The 16,933-nt window shown below is 32.0% G+C and overlaps 1 protein-coding gene across 4 annotated transcripts in view; it reads right to left on the bottom strand.

The window, feature by feature from the left end:
* The window catches only part of Mms22l (MMS22 like, DNA repair protein), a 111,633-nt gene that overhangs the window by 71,586 nt on the left and 23,114 nt on the right, over window positions 1-16,933 (bottom strand). For all 4 annotated transcript variants that reach the window (XM_046431127.2, XM_058575535.1, XM_046431134.2 and 1 more), the window contains 4 exons: window positions 11,516-11,578; window positions 4,531-4,650; window positions 1,893-2,116; window positions 1,051-1,560 (listed from right to left, as the gene is read on the bottom strand). In XM_046431127.2, coding sequence (XP_046287083.1) covers window positions 1,051-1,560; window positions 1,893-2,116; window positions 4,531-4,650; window positions 11,516-11,578 — 917 coding nt within the window. The remainder of the gene's footprint in view (window positions 1-1,050; window positions 1,561-1,892; window positions 2,117-4,530; window positions 4,651-11,515; window positions 11,579-16,933) is intronic.

Genomic DNA, 16,933 nt, shown 5'->3' with positions numbered 1-16,933 from the left:
GAAGGTGGGAGAAAAAAGTTTATCACTTTATACTTTTTTTAAAAAAAAACATTTTACCACAAAAATATTACATTAACAATGTAAAAAATAATTTTAACAAAAATAAAAAAGATTACCCAGCATTCTTAACTAAAATTTTAAATTAAAAGTGTAAGATATAAGTCTTTGTTTAAAAACCATGTAAGAATAAAATAACAATTGTTGAGGAGGATTAAAATAAACTTATCTTTCAATGGAAAAGGTAGAAAAGTGGTAAATTCTGCCACTGTTTCCATGACTGCTTCTTCTCTACAGGCCCACATGCTCCTTTCCTTTCTTATTCCTATGCTCCTAAATGTCTGATAACAGATGTTACTTTTGTAATGTGATATTAGGAGGGAAGCAGTCTGTTAACTTCAGACATGGTTTCAAATAAATCCTATTTCTATATACAACTTCTACACAAATTTTCAGTGGCAGTGACTGACTACACCGAGTGGTAGTGTCTTAACATAATTTAGGTGGATCTGAAAATACTAAGTCTTGTATAGATGATTGGTGTTAGAATAAACTTATGTTCATTTCAAAACAAATGGATTCAGCAGGAAGAATTTGATGATGTTGAAGCTGTAACTTTACAGCAAAAATTTATAGAAACTTACTTTTTTTTTTTTTTCAATGGTTCAGTTGAGCCAAAACCTCCTTATGGACACAGAATTACATTTGCTTCAATGTTTCAATAAAAGCCACCTCAGATTTGAGCTCATGGTCTTATTTAGAATATCGATAACATAACTCTCAGTAATTATATTCTTTCCCAAGAAAGAGTAGGGGAAGAAAGAGGTCTAAGAGCATGCTCTGCAATTATATCAGAACTGCTCTGAGTTTAGTTTTGCATCTCCTGTTTGCATAAGAGCTTTCTTTTTAAGAACTACTATTGGAAAAAATAGTTTGAAAACTAATGATTTTTGCAAATATATCAGTAGAACAAATACTTCCTTATATATTTGGTTTCTAAGTATGTTGAAGGAGAAATTAATATAAAAATCAAAACACTGCAGAAAAACATACCTGACTCTGGCCAGAACAGCTTGTAGAAAGCTCAACACTGTCCTAAGTTCAGATTCTCGACAGGCTCGTAGAAGCATATCAAATCCATCATTAAGCAGTTTTTCATGGGAAGGACATAAGCAATTGCTGGTCTCAAATACTTCTTGAACACCATCAATGTATATGGAAAGAAGGGTCCAGAGATTATGTCTTTGTATCAATTCATCATTCTTAGATACCAAGAATTCCTTTGCCTTTTCTTGAAAGTCACAGGAAAATTTCTCAGCCAAAACACCAATGTCCAGATTTTTCTGAGCATACAGTAAGAGAAATGCCATCTGACCCTTCCAAATGAGGGCTCTCTGAGATTTTATAAAGGTTGGCTTGAGGAAATTCAGGAGGTCTAAAACGTGACTTGCTACATCTTCTACCTCTGCAACAGCTGCTAACAGTAGAAAAAGGTTGAAAAAATTCTGTAGACCAACTTCAGTTAATTCTTCCATCCTTTTTTGATGGAATTTAGAATATATTCTGTAAAACATAAACAAATTGCTTTAATAAAATTATTTCATTCACAAAAATTCATCATTTAAAGTAAACTTTCTATCAATACTCATGATAGTCTCATTACTGATTAAAAAAAAGAAATTGAAACTCTTTTCAAGTTATGGATTTTAAGTTTGTTCCTCAGTATTACAACTGACAAAATCAAAGTGTTCCACATTTTGTTGTCTTATGTTAAGTTTCACATTTTAAATGTGAAAAAGGACTCTAATCACAGTTTACTTTAAAAAATACAAATTGTAAACACTTCTCCAAAGATATCAATGAACATTCCTGACAAAGAAAGATACTGCACTCACCTTCCTTTGACTTGTTTCCAAGGATGAGGGCCATTGTTCTTCATTGCTCTCTTAACAACTTTTGCCAAAATGCAAAGAAAAATTGTATAACTACTGCTGGATTTATATAGGTCAGGATCTTGTTTATCACAACAGCAAGTCTTCACCATTTCAAGCATAGACAAAGGTGACTTGTTATTAACAAGGCCTTTCAAAGGAAGCCAAGAAATACTGAAGGAACTATTCTAAAAGTAAAATAAGACAGATAATAAGTATTAATTTCTTAGTACATTAAATGGGAAACTACAAATTCCAATTAGCTCACTAAAAGTTTAAATTATCTTAAGCACAAAACTATTTTTCTGTTACAATACCATTATCATATACCACCTCCCTTCCAAAAAATTCCATAAAACCATAGAAAATCAAGGATATTCAAATTTTGGCTTATCCACAAAATGTGTTTTTAACAGTTGGTTTGTCCAAATTAGAATACAAATAAGATTTAATAAGGTATAATCCTTAACACTCTTTTACTGCAGAAATTCCCCAATGTTCTTGTTGTACCATTCATTTTTTACATCAGGAAAATTGTTGGACAGAATTTCCAATGTTCTGGATTTAACTATTTGCATCCGCCTCATATCACTTAACATATTTTTTTTATATTTATATGTTTTCTGTAAAATAGTGTAGCTATCTAGAAGCTAAATCATTCACATTAAATATTTTTTTGGCAAGGTTTTGGCAATTTTTTTGGCAAGGTTCTTTCATTGGTAGTACCAAGTGCTTCCTATTATGTTTACTAAAGAGACACACACATTCTGACTTTCTGTAATGTTAAGACTGATGAGGATGTCAGCCTAATCTACTTATTTTAGTGATCCCTGCCTTTAACATTTTTAGCAGCCACTAAAGTTTACTGTCTATATGCATATTTCACTAGACATATAAAATAGTGACTTTATAATCCTACCATTTATTCTAAATTAGCTGATCCAAAATTTGATTTGGCCAAAACATAGTATTTATTTTCCTTTATTTATAGTTTTCAAAATGAGGTACTCTATACCTTCCAGAATAATTTTAAAAGTATTATGAACTTGAAAACTTAAAACATATTTGATGTTTTAGTCCATTGTAGTCATTATTTTTTCTTAAGCTCGAATTTTCATTCTTTGATCAATGGGAGCTTCTTCAAATCAATTCCTATGTCCTTTTGACATGACTCTAACTTAATTTTGATACTTTCTATGCTCTCTTGTGTCACAAAGTACTCCAGACTCTATACATCTCTGCCTTGGTCTTTTCTCCAACTAGCCTAATATTATTCTTTAAAGAAAGGTATTTTTCACTTTTAATAAGCTCCATTATATATAAAACCCAAACCTGTCATTTATTGGTAATTTTTCCATTATCATTTTCTATCTTAATAGAGAAGTTCACTATTTATACAAAACCCCAATATCCCAAATCTCTTCTTTTTTCAACACAGGTAATGGAATCTTTAAAATTACTCTTTAAATTTTTATATTCCAAACTCATCCTCTCCTTTTAAAATTGCCCTTATTTTAATTCTCATATAAAGATTCTCATAAGCCACAGTATTATCTCATATAAATACAATGGACTAACTCATGTGTACCCAATTTGTTTACAAAAACTTTCTCAAATACATAACCTAATATGTCACATCCTTGCTTTCCAATGTCTCCCGAATAAACTAGAACTCAACTGTAAATTATCTACAATCCTTCATAGTCTACCAGTCTCCCAAAACTAACATCTTTATTCTTCTTATCTATAATCTCTCTCCACTGTCATTCCAGGCCTATTTTTCAGAACTATAAAAATGATAGGAATAGACCTTATTCTTCCATATCTTCATACATTTATCCATGTTGTTCCTTCAGCCTGTATGATTGTTTTCTTCTGTAGTTGGAAAATTCTACTTATCCCTACAGTGAACTTAAAATTTTATGACCTTTTGAAATCTGGTATTCTTTGGCATTTTAACATTTTCCCCAAAATATGAGTGTACCTGCCCATTAACTTATAAACTACTTAGGTGCTAAAGTGGTATCTTATTCAAGATAGCAGTATTTATTCAATGTATCACAAGCAATCAGTTATTATCAGAAAATATTTAAAAACGAGCATTAGAAAAAAATCTTTCTGCTTTAATTTTAGCCACTTTGTTTATACACAGTCTCAAGAGGAAAGAGACACCAGATGCTGTTGTGTATATGCCAATTCTTTATAAACAAGTTTTTTGAAAGTTAAAACTACTCTTGAACTATTCCAATCTACTTTTAAACAAAAATTAACTTTTCAAGAAAAACTGATAGCTGCTCATAATGAAAGCATAAAAATCCTCTCAAGGCCAGGCATGGTGGCGCATGCCTGTAATCCCAGCGGCTCAGGAGGCGGAGGCAGGAGGATCTCGAGTTCAAAGCCAGCCTCAGCAATTTAGTGAGGCACTAAGCAACAAAGTGAGACCCTGTCTCTAATAAAATACAAAACAGGGTAAGAGATGTGGCTCAGTGGTCGAGTGCTCCTGAGATCAATCCCTGGTTCTCAAAAAAAAAAAAAATTCCCTTAAATATGACATACCGACTCTTCAAATTCCTGGAGTAAATCCCATATTCTAGTAACTCACCAGGTTCTTACTATAATATTCCCATAGAATGGTGACAATAGAAATGTTTGGTTCCCAGAAATCACAAAGTGTCAAACAACATTGAAGATACATTCGTAATTGTTCTTCTAGTATACCATCCTAAAAAACAAACTGAAGTTAGGAAGGAGTAAATGGGCTCTGGAAACATGAACATTATCACCGAATAGTGTGTTGAATAACCTGTAGCTAAAAAGAATATGAATATATATCACCAAATCATAGCCATTCTCATCTTCAGACAAGAATGCCTAAATTAACATAAGGTACATTCCTGAAACAATTTAGAGATCATTAACATATTTGAATAGCGGAAATTACACTACTCCTTTTGACTTTTGGTTCAATTACTTAATATATAGGTGTTTCATAAATGCATCTTGTTAGAAACCCAAAGAATGGATAAGAAATCCATATCAAAAAGAAGTGGCAAAAAGGATCCAAGAATTAAGATGTATATAAATTCAGAGGGCCTGGTCATATGAAGGAAAGATATTAATTAGGAAAAACTTCTAAGTTTTGGCATAAGACAATGGGTTAATGGTACTGTTTCCTAAAATGACAAAGTCTAGGGGAGGTGAACATGGGGAGAATCACAGGGCATTTTAGGACATATTAAACGACATACTGATGTAGAGCTCAGGGAGAAAGTCAGAGTTGTTGACATAAATCTGGGTGTTAAGATCATATTAATAATTTTTAGAGTTAAGAGGTTAGATACAGTGACTTAAGGAAAGAACAGAGATGAGAAATAAGAAAAGAATCCAGAACAGAGAACCCTTTGATATTCTAACATTTAGATACCGAGCAAATGTAGAAAATTCTATATGCAAAAACAAGTGGACAATAAAAACAGGAATACAATCAGATATTCTGGAAGTCAAGAGAAATATTTCAAAAGAACAGTGGTGAACAGGGTTGAATGCTGCTGAGAAGTTAAAAAATGAAAAGAAATAAGAACCCTTGGAACAATTTTTTAAAATTATTCATGGCTATGATGAGTTAATTGGGTATGGTAAAGACAAGCTCAACTTTGGATGGCTAAGGAGATAACAGCAGTTGAGGAAGTAAAAATATTTAGAGATAAAGTCCTTGAACAGGAGAGAAAACCAAGAGCCACAGCAAAGGGAAAGAAATTAGTTCTTGATAGAACCAGTTACATTTTCAATATAAAAGAAAAGTAGTATGAGAGGTTAAGCACAAAGCAAACATTTTAGGAGATTTGAAGGAAAAAAGAGAAGTTCTGATCAGACTGGTTTCTATTCTTTCAGTGATTTAGCAGGCATGATATTCAACTACATGCACTGGGCCAGAGCCTGTGCTGAATTGTGTGTTAAAAAGAAATTCTGCAACAAATCATTATGGAGAGCAAAAAAGCAAACATTCTAATATTGACTGCCACTTAAGATTTATAATGATGAATTTAAAGTCAGACAAGTCAGTAAGAATGATTATTTTATTTTCTCCAGCAATATTCAGCTATGGGTAGGGGTGGGGAAGGTAAGGGAAGAGGAAGAATAAGCTTTTCCAAGTTTAAAACAAGTCAGACTTAACTAATTAAACATGTTTAAAATGGAGTGACTAAAAAATGGGTTGTGGGATGGGGCTGGGCCTTAGCAGCAGAACACTTGCCTGACATGTGTGAGGCACTGGATTCGATTCTCAGCATCACATATAAATAAATAAAATAAAGATCTATAAACAACTAAAAAAATTTTTTTAAATCAATTAAAAAAAATAAAGCCTTGTGTAATCTATATTGTTTAAGGAGAAAAGTCAGGACCTAGAAGAGGACAGAAAAATGAAAATGTTGATGATGATGGGATAGAACAGAAATGAAAAACTATAGGGCATGAGCATGGAAGGAGCTAAGTAAGGTAAGTAGAAGAAACTGTTAGGAGTAAGGACATTAGGACACTGAGAGGGTAGGCAGATTATATACAATAATGTTAGGGTTACTAACAAAATAGTAGATGGGTATAGAAGAAAGTGGTGAGCTTGGTACTAAATGTTTCAATGAATGAGTCACAAACAAAGGGAAAAGACAACACTGAGGAGATTCTTTAGATAAGGCCTTCACTCTTAATTATTCACCCTTTAAGATACCTTAAACTTCAAAACTTCTAGGAAAGTTCCTAATCCTCCACTAGGCAGTGACCTTTCTTGCATACTTATATCATAACACTTGTTAGATTTAATGTTTATCTGCCACCAAGCTGAGCTAGCTGCAGCTATGATAATGTCCCCAGGGTCTAGTACCTTGCTTGGTTTACCAAAGAGCCTCCATAAATATTTATAAACAAAACTGAGACTCACGTCTGGTGCTTTTATTCACCAATCAGCTGTATGGTTTAGAGAAAGCATTTGGATTCTCTAACAAACTCATTTAACCAAAAAAGACAAAATTTTATCCCTTATGAACATTCTCTGATTTTATTGTGAAAACATAAACCTAGATCTAGGATCATATTGGTTTCTATTTATACTATTGAGCTGAATAAAAAGCATACTAATTTTATTATGTCTGCAAGATAAAAAAGTAGGTTATCAAAGTTCATTTTGAAGGGTTTTAGTTGGCATCTGAAACTTGTTTTACCATGTAAAATCCACAAAGACACACTGAAACAATAAAAAGAAGTTTGGGAAAAGCAAAAGTGAACGATATCTATGTATCCGGCATCGTAAGACATGTTTTACATGTGTTGGTTCAAGTACATTTCATACCAGCAGTTTTAATATCTTCATTTTACAAAAGGGGAAAAAAAAAGCTGGGATTCACAATTTATAAATAGCTTACTCAAACTCACTTGGTTAGGATCTAGGATTTATGTCCCTAAAGTCTTTGTTAGACAAAACATTCATTCTATGCCAAAAACAGAAGAAAAAGAAACAAATATTTAGTCAATACCAAATTTGATCAAGATTTTTCTTAATTTCAAGATCAAAATTGGAAACAAGGTCTTTTTGAGTCCAGAGCCCATGTTCTTTGTACTATATGCAATCAAGAAGAAATTAAAAATGGCATACCAAGAGATCAATTTTATTTATTTTCTTACTTATAAAGGAAAAGAAATGAATTTTTCCTCCTTTTCTTCCTAGTGCCTGCAGATGTAAATGAAAAGAAATGGTTTAAAAGTACCATTCTCCACAGCTGTGGTTGGATAGGTAATCAATTAGTTGAGTGTGACTTAGAAAATATGTGCTTTGTTAGCCTACAGTCAATTACAGATAGCACGTTATATGTTTTACAGTTTCACATTCTATATAGTCAACCATTCCTGTTTTCAACTATTTTCTCTAATTTGAAAAATTCCATTTAAAAAAGTATGTATATGCTTTAGAAATTAAAGCATTAAAATTAAATTAAACAAAGGAATTGTCCCTCTTCAAATTCACATAGGTAAATCAAGAATACACAGTACTCAGGAGTAGGAGTAGGAGAAATAGCAGATACGCTAGCTCGAATTTATTTAAAAAATTATAATAAAGCTAACATATGGTTGGAAGGAATATCTGAAAACACTTGAGTATACTAATTGCTTCTTTTCTTTTATTTTCCCATCATATACTTATCAGAGAACGAAACAACAATATAATCATGGAAAATAGATGCTTTGCATAAATATGACCAAAACAGATATAGAAACCAAAATACATTACCAATTGTATATATACATGTAGCCCTAGGGTGACTGACTGACTTATCCTGGTTTACTAAGAGCTTTGTTGAATTTGGCACTGAAATCCCAGGCCAATGCAAAGTGGTATGGTTGGTCACCTGACCGTCTTTCAAGAATTACATATTTATCTTCAAAACAGTTTCAATTGCCAGGATTAAAATACTCACTAAATTGTAAAAGAACATTATTCAGTGTCAGAATAAGTTTTATCCTACTATGATGTCACAATATACTTAAGAAACACAAAACATCAAAGAAATGTTAAATTAGAAGTAATGAAGAAAAGAGTTTTATTAGATTCCTGCAAGTTCATTGCTTTGAGTTTTCACAATGGAGTAAGCATATGAAGATTTGAATCCTAATCCCAATACTTCCTAGATAGCTGGGTGAACCTGGAAAGCTGTTCAACCCCTTCGGACTTCAGAGTCTTAGGGTGTAAAATGGAAACAATACTATCACTACTCAAGATTGTTCTAAGCATTAAGTTAAAGAATGTATACTAATTGGTAAGTAATTGTCAATTAAGTAAAATTAAATAATATATGCTTTATACTAATCTAAAGCTCAATGTCTGCTTCAGGAAGATCCTTTTTTGCTAGAAAAAAAGATCTGAAACATTATTTGCTTAATTAAAACTACAGGAGTGTTCATCAATTTTACTAGAATATTGTTGTGTATTTGGAAGGTATATATTTTTTAAACAAACCTATCATCCCATAGCAAATGGACTTTTTTCACTGTTGGAAATCGTGTCAAAGTACATGAGTATTATCAGACTTTAATTTACCCGAATGGGGATAAAACAGATACAATCAAACTGATAGCTCTATTCCCAACATATTATTTATTCTTTTTGACCACCTACTGCAACCACAAAATTGGTTTCAAGAACTCCAGTAAGTAGTCCTATACTACTTATAGAATATAATTGGATGCAATCAAGACACAACAACATTGAAGGAATACTAGACTGAACCAGAGGACCACTTCTTTCCAAATATTATAATGACTCCTTCTGTCACAGGAAAGGTATCACTTTGATTTTATGCAAGACTTAAATTTATAAAGATTCCTGGATTAGTGGTAGTACCCCTACATCTAGGGTGACTGACTAACTTATCCTGGTTTACTAAGAGCTTTGTTGAATTTGGCACTGAAATCCCAGGCCAACACAAAGTGGGATGGTTGGTCACCTAACCTTCTTTCAAGAATTACATATTTATCTTCAAAACAGTTTCAATTGCCATGATTAAAATATTCACTAAATTGTAAAAGAACATTATTCAGTGTCAGAATAAGTTTTATCCTACTGTGAGTGTCACATTATACTTAAGAAGTCTTATTCTAAGCAAATATGAGTTTCTTTTATTTAAAATCAAAATTAGGACACAGTTCAGTGGAAGAACACATGACTAGTTAGCATGTGCAAAGCACATTTTTCTCTAGCACCAGAAAAATAAAATCAAAATCAAAATTATAGGGAGTCAAAATCCAAAGGGAAAAAAATATTAATTTTCAAGAAACTAAAAATGTTTACAGAGGGCTTTCAACATCTTAGACAAAAAGCAAACTTTTCTATAGAACAGAGATGATGACAAATTCTGTTTCCTATTGTGCAGGATCAGTATGGGTTTCTTTGTTGATTCGTACATATAAACTTTTATAGCCTCCTAAGAAATATTGTGTAACTTAAAACCTGGCTGAACAAAACCATAAAATCATACACTGTCACAGTTGAAATGAAGTATATAAATTATTAAATATGATGGTAACAGAGGTCCAGGTGAAGGAAATTTAAAGGATACAAGTAGTTAATAACTTAATATAAAAATTAAGCTTCTAGTTACTGGCTCAGATATAGTAACAGAAAGATAACACTATCCAGACTTCACTGAAATTCTTTTTACTTGGCTTTAACTAAGCTATGTTAAGGCATAAAGACTGAATAATTAACCAATGCAAATGACAATGATTACTATAAAGCTATTATTTCACAGTCCCACTTTAGTGATTATATTTCTGAAATAAAAAATACATAAAAAACTTTTTGAGTTGCTAAATCATTGTTTTCAAAAAGTAAAGAAAAAGCCAAATTAAATTGAAATAGGAATTTTTTTTTTTTTAAAAAAAGGAAGTATAACTAAGCCAAAACTTTTATCACTGTAAAAATTAAGAGAAAGAGTCTAAGGATAATGGTTCTACCATTTCTGATACAACTTACTTATGGCAAAGTTTTTGGCACTCTAAGTTAAAATTCTTAGCTCACAATAAAATAATATGCATATCTAAACTAAAAGTATCTATGTTTCACCTTAAAAAGTTAATAGCTAATAGATAAAAAATATTTCAAGTAGTTAAAATGATTTTCAAAAATGTCTATTGTAAATATACAGAACAATATAAAGCAGTATTATATTAAAATATTTCTTCTTCATTCCTCTTCAAGTTTTAAACAATCTTCATAAATAAAAAATTAATTTATTTCCCAAATTTAAAATCTTTACTATAATTTTCCATAAACGCTTACATAAGTGACAACTTATATTATAAAACTTTAAAGAGCTACAATAAAACATGTTTAAAGATGTGATAGCAAATTTAAAACTATTTTAAAAGGAGGTCAAGTCTGACCTCTGGGCCATGAAGCACTACATTAACAGCTCTGCAGAAAGAAGAATGATAAGGTATGAAATGAGTGCTCAGAAACTAGGACCTTATCAGTTAGAATATGATTCAGGCCTGTAAGACAAATTGCTCAGCAAGGCAAGTCACCTTCCTGCTGTGATGAGGATATAGCTGAATTTCCAATGCCACTAACTATCTCCTTCATCGTGTCTTCTAGTTTGATATCACACAGTCAAGGAATGGCTTATAGTTCTGAAGCATCTAACACTTATTTTGAATACATTTTGTCAAAGTCACCAACTAGGATAATTATCTTTGTCCTTTAACTGACAACTTCAGTGTTGAAAATAAAAATCTTTAAAGGACAGTCACTAAAAGGAACTACTGTGAGATGGACTGCACAGAATGATTTTATCTCACACTTTTAATAACTAAATTATTATTATTTTGTTTAGTTGTCAGTGGACCTTTATTTTATTTTTTTATATGTGGTGGTGAGAATCGAACCCGTGCTTCACACATGCTAGGCAAGCACTGTATCACTGAGCCACAACCCTAACTAAATTATTATTGAAATCATTTTAACTGTTTGCTTGATTTTTATAAATAGAACTTATAAAAATTGATCAAAGTCTACAAATTGTCTCATTTTAATTACATACCTGAATACTCAAGGACTGTTTGAGCAGTTCTTCCACAAATTTCCAATTTGATTCCATTTGTCTCTAGAAAGGAAGAAAATAATGCTGCATCAAAATATTGCTCTTGACTATGCATATATTTAATATTATGGTATATTAAGTATAAAATACATTTTCTCTACCATTATAAATCATTGCAATTTCTTGAACATCTAACATTATTTTGGCAAAGATTTGAAAGATTCGGAAGAAAAAAAATCTCCAACTATTCTAATCTAACATAAACCTTATTGGGAGCTGTTTCATTAAAAGTCGTGCTTCTACAGTATTATATTAACAAATATTTAATCTGCTGTCAGATATACTCTAACAGAAAAAACTCTTTACATATTTTTTCCAAGTTTTTATGCTAAGTATTCATTCATATTCTCCAACTATTCACAAGAGATTTTTTTCCTTAATTTTATTCTTAATGGCTCTGAGACAGTCTGTCTTATTAAACAAAATAACAAAAAAATATTACAAAGAAAATCGTACACAGTACTACCCTCATTTAGCCAATGATTAAATAAAGCAACTTCAATTATGTGGAATACTCTCCACAATAAGGAAAAAAACGGAAAAAGGACTTTCTGAAACTGAAAACAATTCTGCTTTTCCAATAGGAAAGCCTGGGAGACATTTTCTCGGGACACTGAATTCTTAGAGGTTTAGATATGTAGCCATCAGTTAAAACCAGAAGCAAAGAAAGCACCTTGGAAATACCAGATTATTACAGTGAAAAAAAAAAAAAAAAGGATGAAATTATTTAAGACTTCTTCTGCAAGGCCAAAGGCCTTAAAGATTAAAGGCAGACTCTCATCCTACTCTACCATTTGAGTATGGGGTAAACTCAAATGACAAATAAGACATGTGCAATATTTATGATTTTAAATAACTTAACAATATTCATATAAAATGTGAAAATCACTAAATAAATATTTATTTAATAAAAGTGCAAAGTTACTATAGTAGCCAGACTCTAAAATGGTCCTCAATGACTGCTGCCTCCTGATATTCATGCTTTATGAAATTCCCCCTCACACCATACCAGGTTATTCTGTCACCAGTAGAATACTAATACCAATATAAGCGACAGTAAGTCAATTCCCCCTCACACCATACCAGGTTGTTCTGTCACCAATAGACTACCAATACCAATATAAGTGACAGTCAATTCCAAGATAAGGTTATAGGACAATAAAGTTTCTACCTTAACTACACTTTCTTATTGACTAGTTAGATCTGGGAAAGGCCATACTATGAGCATCCATGAAGAGACCCCTCATGGTGAGTAACTGAAGCTTACTGCCAAAACATGAGATTAGAAGTGGATCTTCTAGTCCCAGTTATCTTCAGAGACTAAAGTCCATGGCTTAAAGGTTAACTATTAACCTCAAAGATCCTTAGGCAGAATCACTCAGCTAAGCTGCTCCTAAATGCCTCTCAAAAACTAAGTGTTGGGGCTGGGGTTATGGCTCAGCGGTAGAGTGCTCGCCTCGCATATGCAAGGCCCTGGGTTTGATCCCCAGAACCACATACAAATAAATAAAATAAAGTTATATTAAAAAAAAACTAAGTGTAGATAATGATTGTTGTTTTAAGCTGCCACATTTCTGTTATCCAGCAACTACTAATATAATGAGTTATTTTCAGCAAAAAAATTACTGACTTTTTTGAAATACATTCATGTAAGTAAGGTGAACGCAAAAAAAAGTATTTACCAGGAAGGAATGTGGAGTAAAGAATTTTGGCCCTTTACAAAGAGAAGATCTGGCCTCTGGAAGATACTCTCTGAGCCCTTGGAATGTTAAACCTGTTAGGAGCATCTTGATTAGGCCATAGTCATATTGGATAGTCTACTATGCCCAAAAGACCAACATGTGACTTCTCTTGGGGCTTTGGGTCAGCTAACCTGGACACTATGGGCATTCCCTATGTACTTTCAATATACTGATGCCAGGAGATTAATGTGTCCCGACTCCATAGGGAGAGGACAAAAGAAGCTCCACATTTTGTACTCTGCCTGGACTGTCCTATATGCTTCTTCTTTAGCTGATTTGAATATAAATTCCTTCTCTGTAAAAAACAATAACCATGATTTTAATAGTTTTCAGTGATTTCTGTTAGTCCTAGCAAATTATCAAAACTGAGCATAGTTTGGGAAACCCCCAGGCTTGCAACTGATATCAGAAAGGAGGACAGTCTTACAGACTGAGAACTGAAACCTGCTAGTTGGCCATAAAACTCTCTCAAAAAGGAGACCATTTTGTTGTATCAATACATATATATACTGTGTATTGTATGTATGTATGTGTGTATATATATATATATATATATATATATATATATATATATATACTGTGTTAAACTGTGCTCTTAATTCAAATCTAAGTTGATCTGATTCCAATATTCCCTGTTACACCATGCATAAGTAAATGATTGTTTTCCTAGCAAGGCTTTCCTCAGAATTCAGCAATTCATTTTTATATCATGTTATTACTAAGGATAAGTAAGCAGGAACATGACAGGGTTGATATAATTGAAGTTTCACAATTAGTGTTAATGAGCAAAATTTCAATTGTTCTGTCCTATCAAGCCATTTGAATCACAAGAATTATACAGAAGTAGTATAATTCTTACCCAGGGAATTTCAAAAATATGGATCAACACTGTGGCTACGATCTAAACAAAAATTGACTAAAAAGAAAGAATTGGCAAATATATCATTCCTAAATCAAATGTAAGAGAACATATACCAAAGAGACACAGATTTTTCTTTCACAAAAATATTTAAATTGGGCTGCTATAGTGTTTTTTTCTACATACTAAGTTACACCACTATAGCCTTATTTCTGAAAATCAAGTTAATTCAGGTAAGAGATAATTTGGAGCTGTGTTTGCTATTTCTTACCCCACCATTAAAGCTAAGATACCCGTTTAAGTTTTAGTATACGTAGTAACCCACCAGGAATATAAAATTGATTCCCTCAATCTCCACTTCCAGCACACTGGAATTCTGGGTACAACTCTCAGTTTAAGGTTACATTTTACACCTTTTATCTGGTTGCCATTTCAGATGTTTCAAATACGAGCATCAGCTAGCCTGACTGATTGCCCTATGTTCTTGGCAGGCAAAGCACTGTTAAAACTGACCCCTGCAATACCAAAAAGTAATTTTCCTCTTTAACTGTATTTGGTTTTAAAATAGATGACAGGGATTGTGAGAGGATAACACATTTTCATCTAGATTGAGAGGAAAAGCATTAAACAGAATGTTTGAAAATCTAAAGCTTCTAATATGCAAAGTGAGATACCAAATTTTTCTTATAGGCTTATGATAAGAAATTGGCTAATTCTGTGATTTAAATCTACATATAGCAAAATGCCAAACTACAGAAACTTTTAAAATAAAAAATAATTAAACACATCTGAAACCTATTTTAGATGTAAAGATTTTGCATTAATCTTAAGGGCAAATCAGTTCACATTTTTAAAAATGAAATATCCCCATGCTGTCAGAAGACTAGAGGTATTTCTCTGGTGAAGAACACATGACTATTATTCATATCCTCTCCCACATCAGATTATTTTTAAGTTGAATAAGCATGCTACTGCACAACCCTTTTCTCTAGTATAGTTGGCTATGCTAACACATCATAAAGAGAAAAAGTAATTTAGGTAATTTTCAAAATTATGATCCACATATATTTCAGACCCAAATTAACATTCTATATAATTCCCTGTTAAAGACTAAACCAATATGCCTTTTTGTTCAGATGAGGAGTTATCTGATTCACCAACTAGAGACATCTTTGAAAATAAAAGTAAAAATTAATCAGATAGGATGAGGGGATACCAGGAATAAACTAGGAACGTTGGTGGAAAACTATAAAAAAAGACTATCCTTCCAAAGACCTATTTATTAAAGAGGCAATCCTTAGGAGAACTCTAATATTAAGTTTATCTAAGTGATAGAACAGTGTGATAATTAATCACTGTGTAATTCAGTTTCTTTACCTGTAAAATGGGTAAACCACACTTCACTGATGTTAAAAATTGAATAGTCACTGTGAGATATTAAATGTTATAAATGTAACATGCATTTTGTACCAAATGAAAACTGTTACTAACAAAAGGCTTGAGTTTTTCTTTAAAAGCCTTTAAGAAATTCAGAAATATCTTGAACTCTGATAACTCATATAATAAAAGGTTTATTTTACACAAGCATCTACAAATATGCATTCCTTATCCTTACTACATGTATCATATGAAATGTTCTTGTTACAAATCTGGCTTTCCTTTTAAAACATTCCACATAACTTAAAGAATTAAGATTTTTTTAAAAACGTTAAGTGTCTTGGCAAAAGAAAACTACATAGGAACTGTTGACAAATACTAAAAGATACAAGTTGAGCTATTTTTAAACACAATTTACTAACATAATTCAGTGCAAACAGAAGCAAAATCTCCTCCAAAATTCTTTGTATAAAATGGAAAAGTGGTTTCAATACTGAAACTGTATAGTGATTATACCACTGAAATTCAACATTACAATACTAATAGTTATGACATATATATTCACGTGGCTAGATTATCTACCACATTGGGAGTATCTGGGGGATCAATATCAACCACTCTTGAAATATACCACTGATTCTAGTAAGTATTACTGCAAGCATTAATAAACTAAAAGCAATGTTTTTTTAAAGCAAGGAGATATCATAATCTGTTTCATGTTTTGCACCTATTATTACGGTAGCAAGCAACAGGAACTCAGAATTGCTTAGCTAATTACCATATTTATATACACTGATTAAAATGAGGAATATGTACTTGGAAGAATGAGTTGGAAAGCAAGATAAATGATAATGTTATATCTTACGATTGAGTGTCTAAAGAATCTGTTATTGCCATCAAGGAATACATTTCATAAAAACATTCAAAGCCATGGTTCTCGTATCTCAAGGAGGATGAAAATCAAACAACTTTTTTAAAAATAAAGATTCTAAAATTTCAAACCGGATTACTGAATTAGGATCTCCAGAATAGACCTAGAAGTCTGAAATCTTAAAAATTCACAGGTAGGGGGCTGGGGATGTGGCTCAAGCAGTAGCATGCTCGCCTGGTATGTGTGCGGCCCGGGTTTGATTCTCAGCACCACATACAAACAAAGATGTTGTGTCCGCCAATAACTACAAAACAAATATTAAAAAATTCTCTCTCTCTCTCTCAAAAAAAAATGTATCAATATTCCTTTAAAAAATAAATAAAGTTACACAATTAAAAAAAAATTCTCAGGTAGGTTTAACAACTAGCCACGTTTGTGGATCATTCCTACAAAAAAGAACAATTTAAAAAACACACTGGCTTTAAGATTCTAGATGTTTATTTTATGGA

Source organism: Marmota monax, unplaced genomic scaffold (genome assembly GCF_021218885.2).
Source record: "Marmota monax isolate L192 unplaced genomic scaffold, Marmota_monax_Labrador192_F-V1.1 WCK01_AAM20220418_F8-fsc00013, whole genome shotgun sequence".
Classification (NCBI taxonomy): Eukaryota; Metazoa; Chordata; class Mammalia; order Rodentia; family Sciuridae; genus Marmota; species Marmota monax.
Note: the sequence above shows the minus strand (reverse complement) of the source record. Positions and strands in the feature narration are given on the sequence as shown.